General features: G+C 39.4%; 1 protein-coding gene across 1 annotated transcript in view; it reads left to right on the plus strand.

Annotated features, from left to right (window-relative positions):
* Window positions 1–7,818: 7,818 nt before the first annotated feature.
* plekhg7 (pleckstrin homology domain containing, family G (with RhoGef domain) member 7) overlaps window positions 7,819–13,808 on the plus strand; it is a 42,050-nt gene continuing 36,060 nt past the window's right edge. The window contains exons 1-2 of the mRNA XM_057835880.1: window positions 7,819–8,104; window positions 8,558–9,316. Of these exons, the coding sequence (XP_057691863.1) occupies window positions 8,687–9,316 (630 nt within the window). The 5' untranslated portion in view covers window positions 7,819–8,104; window positions 8,558–8,686. The remainder of the gene's footprint in view (window positions 8,105–8,557; window positions 9,317–13,808) is intronic.

A 13,808-nucleotide genomic window follows, 5' to 3' on the forward strand; every position in this document is an offset into this window, starting at 1 on the left:
GTGGAACAGTGGACCAGCTCTACACCCTCAGCAGGGTCCTCGAGGGTGCATGGGAGTTCGCCCAACAAGTCTACATGTGTTTTGTGGATTTGGAGAAGGCGTTCGACCGTGTGCCGAGGGGAGTCCTGTGGAGGGTGCTCCGGGAGTACGGGGTACCGAGCCCCTTGGTAAGGGCTGTTCGGTCCCTGTACGACCGGTGTCAGAGTCTGGTCCGCATTGCCGGCAGTAAGTCGAATTCGTTCCCAGTGAGGATTGGACTCCGCCAAGGCTGCCCTTTGTCACCAATTCTGTTCATAATTTTTATGGACAGAATTTCTAGGCGCAGCCGAAGCGTCGAGGGTGTCCGGTTTGGTGGCCTCAGCATTGCCTCTCTGCTTTTTGCAGATGATGTGGTGCTGTTGACTTCATCAAGCCGTGACCTCCAACTCTCACTGGGGCGGTTTGCAGCCGAGTGTGAAGCGGTTGGGATGAAGATCAGCACTTCCAAATCTGAGACCATGGTCCTCAGTCGGAAAAGGGTGGCATGCCCTCTCCGGGTCGGGGATGAGATCCTGCCCCAAGTGGAGAAGTTCAAGTATCTTGGGGTCTTGTTCACGAGTGAGGGTAGGAGGGAGCGGGAGATTGATAGGCGGATCGGTGCAGCGTCTGCAGTGATGCGGACTCTGCACCGGTCCGTTGTGGTGAAGAAGGAGCTGAGCCAAAAGGCGAAGCTCTCGATTTACCGGTCGATCTACGTTCCTACCCTCACCTATTGTCACGAGCTGTGGGTTTTGACCGAAAGAACAAGATCCTGGATACAAGCGGCCGAAATGAGTTTCCTCCGCAGGGTGTCCGGGCTCTCCCTTAGAGATCGGGTAAGAAGCTCAGTCATCCGGGAGGGGCTTGGTGTCGAGCCGCTACTCCTCCGCGTTGAGAGGAGCCAGTTGAGGTGGCTCGGGCATCTGGTTCGGATGCCTCCTGGACACCTCCCTGGAGAGGTGTTCCGGGCATGTCCCACCGGCGGGAGGCCCCGGGGTCAACCCAGGACACGCTGGAGAGACTATGTCGCTCGGCTGGCCTGGGAACGCCTTGGAATCCCGCCGGAGGAGCTGGCTGAAGTGGCTGGGGAGAGGGAAGTTTGGGCTTCCCTGCTAAAGCTGCTGCCCCCGCAACCCGACCCCGGAATAAGCGGAAGATGATGGATGGATGGATGGATGGATGGATGGATGGATGGATGGATGGATGGATGGATGGATGGATGGATGGAAATTTTGATAGTAGTCCTGACTCATTTCTCCGTTGGAGCGCTTTTTGTTTGTACTTTTTCTCATCCCCGCATGTCAGCGGAAGAACTTTCTATTTTTTCAAAATAAAGTTTTTGCCTGAACCTCCGCAGCTGAGTCCACCTCGTCACCACAGCCTGACAAGTATTTAAACATAGGCAGAGTTTGACTTTTGGGGGAGGGGGGCACAACATGTTGATGACCCCAAAACGCAGTGTCAGCAATAAAATTAACTTACGAGAGTATTATTAATAATAAGTTGAAAATGAGCATTTTTTTGTTTCCCATCATTTTTTAAGGGAATTTTAAATCAGGCTGATAAGGACAGCTATACCATTTTGCCAAGATCATAATCCATTGAATATGGTACATCCGCCGGTGTCGTGCCAGTGTTGTTACCCCCGTCAAAAATTGTGTATCCCCTCGGTGGACCCACTGCGCTGCACCTATAACTGTTACTGTAAGTGAAGTTCTGTATGGAGTTTCTCCAGCTTAATAAACTTCAATGTCCAAAATATATAACTGTGGTTCTTTTTTGGCTTTATTTAATTGTTTAAGTCGACAGAACTCATAATTAATGTGTGTGTGTGTGTGTGTGTGTGTGTGTGCGTGCGTGCGTGTGTGTGTGTGTGTGTGTGTGTGTGTGTGTGCGCTCCTGCGGCCAGGGGATACAATTTCTGACAGTAGTAACTACATTGGCAAGACACCAGTGGTGGTTCTGTTGTGCAATTAGCGTCTTTAGTGGGGCAAATGGAAACCCGCTCACCATTTTGATGGTGCTCTCTGGCGTTTCAATGTTCCACATTTTCAATCCTTGGTTCTTACTCAGTAGTTGTAGCTTTTGAAAGCTTAGGTTGGAAAAACTTACGTATATCAGTCTTGACTCTTCAGTCCTCGGGTGGTTTTGGCTAAGCAAAGCAAATGACCGTCTAAGGTGCTAGTCACATGATCTGTTCGAAATATAATTTTGACCCATTAAAAACATTTCTTTTTTGTGTATTTCATTCATTTTTGTTGTTTGTTTTACAACTTTTATAGATAATATTTTACCAAAAAAACTCTTAGTTTTAAAATCATTTGTAGAAGCGCTAATTACATGCATTGACACTTTTCGGCCACCAGGGGGGCCTGGCCACCCCAGCCCCCCCTTAAACTCTGCGTATGTATTTAACTCATTGCCAAGGGTGTAGGTTTGCATACGGACGGTAAGGACATAACACTACCAACTTTTCAGGATGCTCAAATTGTCCCCACCAACTTTTAAGCAACCTTATTTGTATTATAAAATGAGTTCAGTTATATAGGTCATTTAGATTGTCTTCCCATACGTTGTAAGGATATAATTGACCCTAGCATAATTAAGTGAATTATTTTCATTAAGTTCAGACTTACATTTACCCCTTTTAACTTCCCGAATGTGCCGGTCCATTTTTTCCCCCTCAAACGCACGTTTGATTGGCTGATGACTTGCTGTTATTTAAAACGCATTAATTAATTTTCTACATTATTTATTTAAAAAATGTTATTTGCAGCTTATGCAGACAATTTTCTCAGGTAATCATACATTAATCATAATCAAAGTAAAAAGTTTTCATTTTTTGAGTTTGGCTGTGCTTGTGGACAAAAGCAGTAGTGTTTTACCTGAAGGAAGGCTCCATTTTTATTTATTTCTGTTATACTCTGACTAAGAAGTGTTTTGCAGTTATATTTGACTTATTTATTTAGACCAGGGGTCGGCAACCCATAATGTTGAAAAAACCACAGTAGACAAAAAATATATATACAGTATATGTCTATACTGTATATCTGGAGCACCAAAAAACAAAAAATTAAAAACCGTATATAAGCTTCATAATGAAGGCAACACATATATTAGCCTACTATCAAAATGACTAAGTTGGCTACAAATACATAATGAACCTTCATGATTAAATGTTTATTTTTTCTGCAATGCATCCTATAGAGAATGACTCACCACATGTCAACTCTGTTGTATAATGCCACCTCAAGTTTAACTTCCTTCCAATATTAATGAATTGGAAGAATATTTGTGTCATGGGCGGCACGGTGGCTGAGTGGTTAGCACGTCTGCCTCACAGTTCTGAGATCAAGGGTTCAATCCCAAGCTTCGGCCTTCCTGTGTGGAGTTTGCATGTTTTCCCCGTGCCTGCGTGGGTTTCCTCCGGGGACTCCGGTTTCCTCCCACATCCCAAAAACATGCATGGTAGGCTGATTGAACACTCTAAATTGTCCATAGGTATGAGTGTGTGCGTGAATGGTTGTATGTCTCCTTGTGCCCTGTGATTGGCTGGCAACCAGTTCAGGGTGTCCCCTGCCCCTGCCCATAGTTAGCTGGGATAGGCTCCAGCACCTCCGCGACCCTCGTGAGGAAGAAGCGGCATGGAAAATGAATGAATGAATTTGTGTCATGTTTGTCCTCCTACAGTAACCATATTAATATATATATATAGAGAGAGCGAGAGAGAGAGAGACGCATGCTGCTCTAGAGCCACGGGTTGCTGACCCCCGATTTAGACAGACAATGTTGAGTGTTCTTAAGACAAATGTTCATTTTTAGCATTCCTGGACAGTTAAAAGATTATTAACAAGTTTGTACTTATTTTGTATGTTAATATAATTTAAGTTATGTTCAGATATTGCAATTTCAATTTGCTAATAAAATCCAGACATTTATTCTGGAAGTTTTCAAAATGTATCTTTAGTAGTTTTTGAAAACAAAAGTTTGAATCAAACGGCGTTATCGCCTGAACCAATACACAGGAAAGTCAGTACAAGTCACTACAAATTTCTTTTGCATTGATTATTTAGCCTATCAAATTAATTAGATTCATACTTGTGAGAAATGTAGCCCTGAACCCAGTTCACCCAATCTTTATGGTCTAATTAATGTCCCATCCCCAGCAAAAAGTGTACATGGAGGTTATGCCGTTAGATCATCCCTACCAATGTTGAGACCAAACCTACGCCCTTTCTTATTGCCTACCATTGATAACGATATACGTCCAATTTATTTAAACTTAGAGTGCTGTCAGGGATCAAACCCTGCCAGCCCCTCCCAATCAAAAAGATTGGGCGTCTAGCGCCGTCAATGGCACCCAAGAGTTAAATGAGTGCCCTATAAACTAAGGGTTCAACTATAAAAAAGCCCAGGTTTCACACAAGGTCAGTACATTAGTAAATTCCTTGAGGCACAAATTTCAATTTCTTCATTTATTTTAACATGCAACATATTATGTTTGTATTTGGGGGGGGGGGGGTATGCTAAAATGTTGGGAAACTAAGTTGTCAACATCCTCACGTTGATACATTTGATGTTATAAGGTTAGGAAACACTGCAGTGATCAAAAGCTTCTGCACTACAATTATAGTTTTTCTTTTTGAATAAGAAAGTAAATGTTTGTTGTAGAACTCAGAAAAAAGACATTTATAGAATTAGAATAAAAGGGAATACAGTAAAACAAATGAGAGGTTTGCTAATACTTAGTCAAAACACTATAATGTATCCTCTGAGACAAATTCTTTACTGCCAAACCACATTTTTCATAGCACTTCCCCTCCCCCCAAACACTAAACAATTTTAAACAACAACATTTTGTGGACGCAGGTATATGTTTAGAGAAAATGGGTGTAGGTTTCAATAAATTCCTTTATACTAGTAGTTTAGCTGAGCATTTGTAAGGTGAGGGGTTCCCATTAGGTTATATCACTACTGACACTTTAGGTGGCGCTAGATATCAAGCTTCCTTAGAGCTTTGTTGTATGTCATACATTTTGGTCTATTTTGCCCTCTGGTGTTCATATTGTGGCAAAACAGGGGTGGGCTACCTGCTTTTCTAATGGAGTATATACCTGTACATATAGTGTATACGGTATATACATACACATACACTTATATACATACATACATACACTTATATATATTTTTTTTCCAATAAAGGAAAACATCTGCGGGTTTCATACAGTTTTGTTTATCATTAATAATTTTTTTATTTTGTATGTTTGTAGTTTTTTTTTTTTTTTTTTTTTTTAGTTTTTCTTTATTTGTAAATCTTGGTTTTTCACTTCATTGGGTAACAGGCGTCACGTAACCTTTTGTAGTACACTTATTTGCTGCTCACTCTGGCTCACTCCAGCCTCCCGGTCAAAATTGATTGGACGTTTAGCGCCGTCAATGGCACTGAAAGATGAGCATTCACAGCCAGCCTCCCACTTTAAATGAATTGGATGAGGCAGACAGTGGGTTAAACAAAACCTTTACAATGTTATTGGGGCCACAACAAGAGTGTATTTCGATCATTAAATTTAAGCTTGTTCATTTTGCATTTATTGATATTTTCTTAATTTATACTTGTATTCAATCGTAAAATTATTTTAAATAAATAAGGATTCAAATTATACAATTATCTATATATTTGAAAGCATGAGTCCACTGTGGACGTCACATTTTGGGTCATGCAGGCCACACTTGAACACCAGATGTTAATATTGTGGCCTGCATGACCTGAAATGTGATGTCCATGTACTGTAGGTGGTAGGGTGTCCTAACTTTTTCCTCAGTTAGAATATGCATTTTTCGTTGATATATTTGGTTTAATGAGTAAAACAATGTTAATTTTTGTTGTTTACCTGCAATTAAATCACTTTTCCAGAGATAAAGAAAAACAAGATCAGACATTGATAAGTGAACATTTCTTAATAAATAACTGAATATTTAATGAGGTGTCCTAATTTTTTCACATGACTGGCCAAATTTTAAAAAAGAGCATGCGAGAGCATAATTAAAGATGCCATGATTTTAACGGATATTATTGCGTACTTACCTCTTTTCGATCCAAAAACTCCATGTAGCATGTATCACTGAGTGTCAAGACAAAGCTGTTAATGGCCACAGCCGGGTTTTGGGGGGATTTTATAGGTGAAACATGGTAATATAACAAGGGTCACGATGCAGAAATCACAGACATCAAGGAGTGGTTGAGATTTTCATTTTCATATATTTACCCTTTAAACGTTTTTTTTTTCTTTCAATTTTTCAAAAATGCAAAAGTAACGGGAAAAAAAAATGAAAAATACAACTAAGCGATAGTTATGAAGTAGATATCCGTGACTTTATTACAGACGCTAATTTTTTCATTGTGACGTAATTTAAAAGTTTAAAATATGCGAGTGAAATTTTTTTTTGTCTTTTTTTAAAACTAAATATCAATCAATGATTCTAAGCTAAAAATGACAGACATTTTGAAAAATAAATACGATTACTTACCTTATTTTTATGGCTAGGTTGAAACAAAAGTGGTTGCGCGATATCTGTAAACGGGTGTTTCGAGTGTAAAACCGACAAATTAAAAATAGTTCGGGGACTCAATGCACCATGAATCTGCTATGGCAGCATATAGACATATTGTTCTATCAAACACAGCAGTTCTTCTGGCTTAAAATACAGCAGTTTATTTTAAAGCTGGGTGCAAGAGCAGAAACTGCTTTTTCAGCCTTGTTTGTCTTTTCTGTGTGTGTGTGTGTGTGTGTGTGTGTGTGTGTGTGTGTGTGTGTGTGTGTGTGTGTGTGTGTGTGTGTGTGTGTGTGTGTGTGTGTGTGTGTGTGTGTATATATACACAGTGGGGAGAACAAGTATTTGATACACTGCCAATGGGTATATTTATAGGCGAGACGACGATTTTTTATACTAACCTTTCATGCATGAATTATGCTTCCCCCCCCCCCCCCCCACCCCTATTTTTTTATTACATTCATGTACAACAGGAGTCTCAAACTTGTGGCCCAAGGACCAATTGCGGCCCACGGGACAATATATTGCTGCCCCCATTTGACATCCAATTGTGGCATTAGTGTTGCTCACACCAATTTTTGTATGGAAAGTGATTTTAAATAGAAAAAATCAACTGTAGAAATAATTTTAAATTAAATGAAAGATTTGAAGGATGCACTTTCCCAATAAAATTTAAATTTAAATAGTAATAGGTAAAAATGGAGGGGGGAAAAAAGCGCAAAAATAAATAAATAAATAAATAAAACAAACGGGGAAAGAAAAACCCCAATAATAATAATATTACTTTTAATATATAAAAATGAAAAATCTCTATTATAGATCATATATATGTAATTTTTTTTAATTAAGAAATTTGGGGAGGGGGAAAAAGAATAAAGACATTCAAATAAGTGTAGCTTGTGTGTATTTTGATCTTGGAATTTTATTTATTCATTTATTTATTAAATCTCTTCATTCTATTGTGACCTCAAATGTCTTAACTCTTCGGCTCCCATCGAAGGCAATAGACGTCGACTCCAGCCACCTCCCAGTTGATATGAATGGATGTGCACTGTCGTGACCGATGTCCTTGAATTAATCAAAAAAATAAAAATAAAAATAAAAATAAAAAAAAGGTCACTTGCCCTTAAAATATCTTTTCATTTAATCAGGATTGTCGCGCCAGTAAAATATTTTCTAAAACATTTAAAAGTGAAATGTTTGCACAAGCAAATGATCAAGTCAGCTTGTAGGCTTGTAGTTTCATACAGGCGGAGTTGCACGGTCGCACCTTTACTCAAGCTTGGCTCGCCAGTCTCCACGCCCTCATGTCGTCACTGGCACCTGCTTCTAATTCTTTCACATAGTCCTTTGGCAGACAACCACACACAGAGAAACGCTTACGAATACATCTTCGGAAGCAGTATTTTATTTGAGCCACTTTGGGTTTCCCCCGCAACTCCAGCCGACCAGAACGCACCCTCCCCGGTCACGTCTGTGTGCCGGTCGGCCGTCAACCCCGTCAGTCCAGTTGGTCACAACGGTCACGTTCCATGTAAGTACACCTGACTTTATTCCACTTTAACAAGCTTGCGTGCCCAACGCGTGTGTCTCGGTTCGCGCAGATTGCGAGAGGACGTCGTTTATAATTCCTTTGTTGCCTCGTGGAGCAGCGCTAAACAGGTGGCTCGCTATTTAATTCGCAATAAAATAATAATCATGTGGAAATACCCGTGAAAATGACTCAACTTTAACATTGGCGTAGAATCCGTTGTTGTCCTTTCAAATTACATCTGTGAACTAAACGCGAGCGCCCTGTCTGTGACTCTTTGTGTCGACACTATTGTCACATGGAATAAACCTTGTAATCCACTTTGCCTTCAGCTAAGTCTCATGGTTGAATTCTCAATTTTATGTTCTGTTACATGTAGAAGTAGCTTATAGCAGAGATGTTTGCAATGACTGAATATAATTGACTTTTTTTTTTTTTTTAACTTTCCTCCCCTAGAACCTTGAGAGGTTGTTGGTGTGAATTGTATTGGAATGCCAGCCTTTAATCAGAAAAGGCAAAGCAGCCAGACCCCTAAACCGTCTACTTTTTGAAAGCCTGCTGCACTACGATGCCTTTGAGACTAAAATGTCTACGGTGAAGCATGTTGTCATGAGGGATAAAGACCAGAATGATGAGAAGAAGTTGGATTGGAGTTATATTGAATGGTTGGAAAATGAAGTCACTTCAGGTGTGGTTGACGCAGAGACGCAAACTGATCAGGGGCCTTTTGAGCACAAGGAGTGTCAAACCAGCAACCCGGTGATAATGCATATCGATTTAACGCGGACACACTCTAAACTGAGGCATTCAGCCTTACTAGATCACGATGGCTCGGTGGCACCTTTCTTCCAGTTCGACCGGCAGGCTCCCGGCCGCATCTCCACCTCTCCGACCTTGAGGAGGATGAGGAGCACCAGGCGTCCAGTGTTGGACTCCCAGAATCCTGCAAGAATGGGTAGCACCCAAGAGGAGGGTTCCCCCACATGCTTGTCATCACCTTTACACAGAGTAAAGTCTCCGCTCGCCACAAGCCCCCTCCTGTCTGGGGGCGACATCTGTCACGAGCATCCGCCAATTTCATCCTGTGGCAGACAGAGAACCAGATCACATAGATCAAAGACGTTGGAGAATGGTATGGCTTCCATGAAGCCAGAATGTCACAGTGCGCATCCTACTATTATGAAAGATTTTGGATTCCCTGATAGTGAATTACAGGTGAGCAGTGGTGTTTTTGAAGAAAAAAAAACAAACATGGAGCTAGGCATGTGCCGGTATGATATTCTGACGTTATGATAACCTTAAGACAAAAATATCAATTTCACGGCATCACGGTATTGCAATTACAGCTCTAAAATGTGTTACTTTTAGGTATATATTAGCGGTGGGACTCTTCGGGCACCTAACAATTTGATTGCAATTCAGAGGCTACGATTCGATTATAAATCGATTATTGATGACACCCACCAACCCCCCAAGCTATTAGCTGCTTTTAATGTTTCATACATGAGTTACAAAAATTGTACAAAAAGCCTCTTAGGCTGAAATAAACAACTATTTTATTTAAGTATCAAGTTAACAGTTCAAAACAGTAAATAAAATACTCAAGTCCCCATTCTGTATAAGCAGCTTTAAATTATTCAATTAATTTAATGTTAAAGTTGTTAAAATTGCTCCCGTTATTCCATAATTTCCCTTCTGTCTACTTTCGACGTGAAAGTTTTAAAACTGTTTTAAAGATGGATTCAAGTCAAGATTTTGCCGCTGTAGGAGTATTTTAGATAAAAAGTTAACTAGGTTTGCTACAACAGCCTTCTAGGGAAGTCTCCTGCTGTAAGGTGGCAGCTGTTCAATAACGCAGGCAAGTCTGTCATTTCGCATCTATTTTTCTATACATGTGCTGCTAACGCAGTTGAGTCTGTCATTTCACATCTGGTTCTATATACATATGATATCTATTTAGTGCTGCAACGATTAATCGAAAATATTCGAATTAAATTTTGCTGCTTTGAGTATTTGTTTGATTAAAGACGTTGTAATGGTTTATTTTGAAAGTGTCTGCATTTAGTTGTATTGATTTGGGTGGATACACTGCCTTCTAGTCTGCCTAAATTCACATAGCTGAATCCATGTGCTCCCTGTTAAGACCAACATAAGCTAAATTTTGTTTGAGCTAATGTTTTTTTTTTTGTGCATTCGTAATTTAGTTTATAGATATATTTAGCCTATTTTTGTGGGAATATGTGTCCGAAACATTTGTTAAGAGCATAGTAAGAAAGTTAGCATTTTATAGCATTTAAACTAGCGGACTATTGCGATGTAAGTTAGCCAATTGTTCTTTTGTTGTACATAGTTCCTCATTTATTTTTTTTATATAGTTTGAGGCTCAGCTCAGGTAATTTAATTTTTCATATTTCTTATCCAATTACTCGATTATTTGAACTAATGGTTTATCGATTATTGACTACTAAAATAATCGATAGCTGCAGCCCTATATCTATTATCTACAGTAGCATTATGTGGGCGTAGTTTGTAGCGGCGTTCGGCAGCAGTCAGGTATTATTGTTTTTTTTATCTAGCGGCATGAGTTGGGTCGGAGCCATGAGTTTAGCATTGTCATTACCCTAGTAATGACAAGCATGATGTTTACTCTCGGGACACAATGCGGTCCATTCCTCATTGCGTTCCGAAGACCACACTGACTGTGTTTTAGCTCCGCTTTACGTGACATATTTCAATAATCGGAATTTGAATGTTTGTGAATCGTTCTCGAATCTTCCACGGCCGAATCGTGAATAATCTAAGAATCGGAAATTTCGGAAAATGCCCCCAGTGTATATATACAGTATATATATATATATATATATATATATATATAAAAACATAAACGGTAACAGTGGCAGTCAGATACCATTGTAATTCTTTTCAGGTCATTCATTGTCAGACAGAAGCAGTACGGCACAACGTTACGCAAAAAAAATAAGTTAAAAATATAAAAATGGCTTATCTCTTTGTCCTCTGAAAGACCATGCCAACCCAACATAATGTTTACTGCATATGAAATGGATTCACCGAGCTGGTGTTAAAGTCCGCGCAAGTTAATTCGGTCTTCACATTTTTTCCTCCCGAGTTTTTGGTTTCCGGAAACGTATGAAGAAAACATCCTTCATGTGTTGTAATGTCTAGCGTCGTTTCTACAAGTTCCAAAAAAGGAATGCGTGATCGGCATGTTCGTTTTTGAAAGATTACTGGAGAATAGTAGCACAAATTACGTTGTGTCTATGCAAGGGCGGGTCTATAATGTCCCACTTCGGCTTTACTTCCGCTTAACGATGCAACGTCACGGTCTAAAAATAGCCTGCGTGCGGTACGCCATTGCGTCAAATATTTTAACGTGATTAATTTAAAAAATTAATTACCGCCCGTTAACGCGATAATTTTGACAGCCCTAATATATATAATATATATATGTGTGTATTTATATATATATGTGTGTGTGTATATATATATAAAACATTTCAATTGTACAGGATTTTTATTTTTCAAAACATATTAGCAAATTAGAACATAAATATCATGTTAACATTGAAAAAATATATATTCTAATCAGAATTAAAATAAATGGTCTTTTAGGTAAGCCTAAACCCACAGCTACAGTTCAACATTATTACCATCAGAACAAAAATAATTGAATTATTTTCCATGAAAAGCACGTTAGACTCGAATCATGTTTATATTATACACACTCTCTTTCTCAACACAGATAATTGCCAGAGAGAAAAAAACATGTTTTACCTCCTTTAGACACACTAAACACGCTGGACTTAACTCTCGTAGCTGGTGGAAAACTTTCATGACAGTGATTACTAACCTTTAATTTTTTTCTAAATGTGAACTCAAATTGGAGGTATTTCCTCCTCCGCAGCTACCCTCAGCAAACATGTTTTACATGTCGGTTGGCCCTCCTCCTTCCTCTAAGCCACGGCCGTCTATAACCTTACTGTAGCCGAAGTATTCCCATACCAGTGATTTCGTTTTCTTCTATATTATTCTAGTAGATAAAAAATAACTATCAAGAACAGTACATGAAAATGGGAAATTTGCACGTGAGACAAAATTAATGAGGTTTTATGGCACACCTTGCTGAGTCACAGTTGTGAATAGGGGTAGGAACCTCTTGGTTCCTCACGATAAGATAAGATTTGCAATACAAGGCTCAGCATAAAGATGATCTCACGATATGTCGATACAACGATTATCGATACATGAGTCAGGAAATCATTCTACAAAACAATGATGGCTGTCAAAGGCAACCCATGAGTTTAATTTTGGTGCACTTCAGGTCATTTGCTGTTGATTTTAAGTCACTTCCTGTTGATTTTGGGGTATTTCTGTGTCAATTCCTCTTTTTTGGGTTAAAGAACAGGAAGTGTCCTGGGAATCATCCCAAATGAATAGGCAGTGACTCAAACTCAACAGGATGTGACCTGTAAATCGCTCAAATCAACATTTATTATCATTATTATTATTATTTTAAACATTGAAATATTTTTGAACCATATATGGATTCTTGGCAGGAGCATATCGATAACCTTTTGGGATACAAAGTATCACGATATATCATCATTTCAATATTATGTAACACCCCTAGTTATGAATTTTGGCAACAGACTGTCTTGTGATGCTGCCACTACCAGAAAGTTGGATAGATATATAATTACCATTCCAATTATTATTATTATTTTTAATTCAAAATTAATTAATAATTGTTGGTTCTGGTGGAGCTCTGCTTCCACTACAACGAAAGCCACAAATCTTTTTTTATTTATTTATTTTAAATCATTTGAATTGGAGAAATGATCTTGTTTTTCTCTTTCTACTATCACTAGAAAACTAACGTATGAATTGCACAAATTTTGGCTACAAATTTTACCTGTCATTTTAAAGAGACTTATGTGCACAGACTGTACAATACAGGGACACAGTGGATAAGTGTGCATCTTTTCAACCCTGAGAAGTAGGACTGCCTATTCAAAACATGCTGATTGCATTTCCTCCCTAAAATGAGTGCTGTAACCCTGGGTTTTTGGGATACTTTGGGCAAATTGTGAAATTATTAATTGATCTCTGCAAACCCTTCCAGTCGTAATGCTTTGGACATTTATGTCTTTCAATGGCAGCCAATGAGTTAAGAAATCTACCCTTATCTTGGGGTAATTGAACCCGGGGACCTTAGGTCTTGGGCCACATTACACTGTTCTGTGTATTCTGGTGTGGATTTTAATCCACAGCCTGTAAATTAAAATGGTTAGACATTCCTTCCTTGTGGATGTCCTATCATGCTCATTCTTCCTTGCCCCCTGTGGTGGTCATCCACAATGCAAGCTTTTGACAACCAATGAATCAGCAGTTACATGCACTGACAGCTCAGACCGAGCCCACTGCCCGGCGAGGCCTGGGAAGTGTTCTCCCTGGGCCCCCATTCACGGCAGTCAGCAGTCACCCAATAATGGTGGGGTCAGTGAGCGATGGAAGAAGATAATAGGAGATCTTTTCATCAGCTCCTGCTATTCAGGAGAGCACATTCTCAATAGAGTACTGGCATTATCCTCAGATAACGTGAGGCTTTTGAATCTGAGCGACCACTTAAAACACTGTTTCAAATTTGAATGTCTTTGAAAGTGATATAATGGTGGCGTTTGCAAGAAGA

The sequence above is a fragment of the Corythoichthys intestinalis genome, chromosome 5 (genome assembly GCF_030265065.1).
Source record: "Corythoichthys intestinalis isolate RoL2023-P3 chromosome 5, ASM3026506v1, whole genome shotgun sequence".
Lineage (NCBI taxonomy): Eukaryota > Metazoa > Chordata > Actinopteri > Syngnathiformes > Syngnathidae > Corythoichthys > Corythoichthys intestinalis.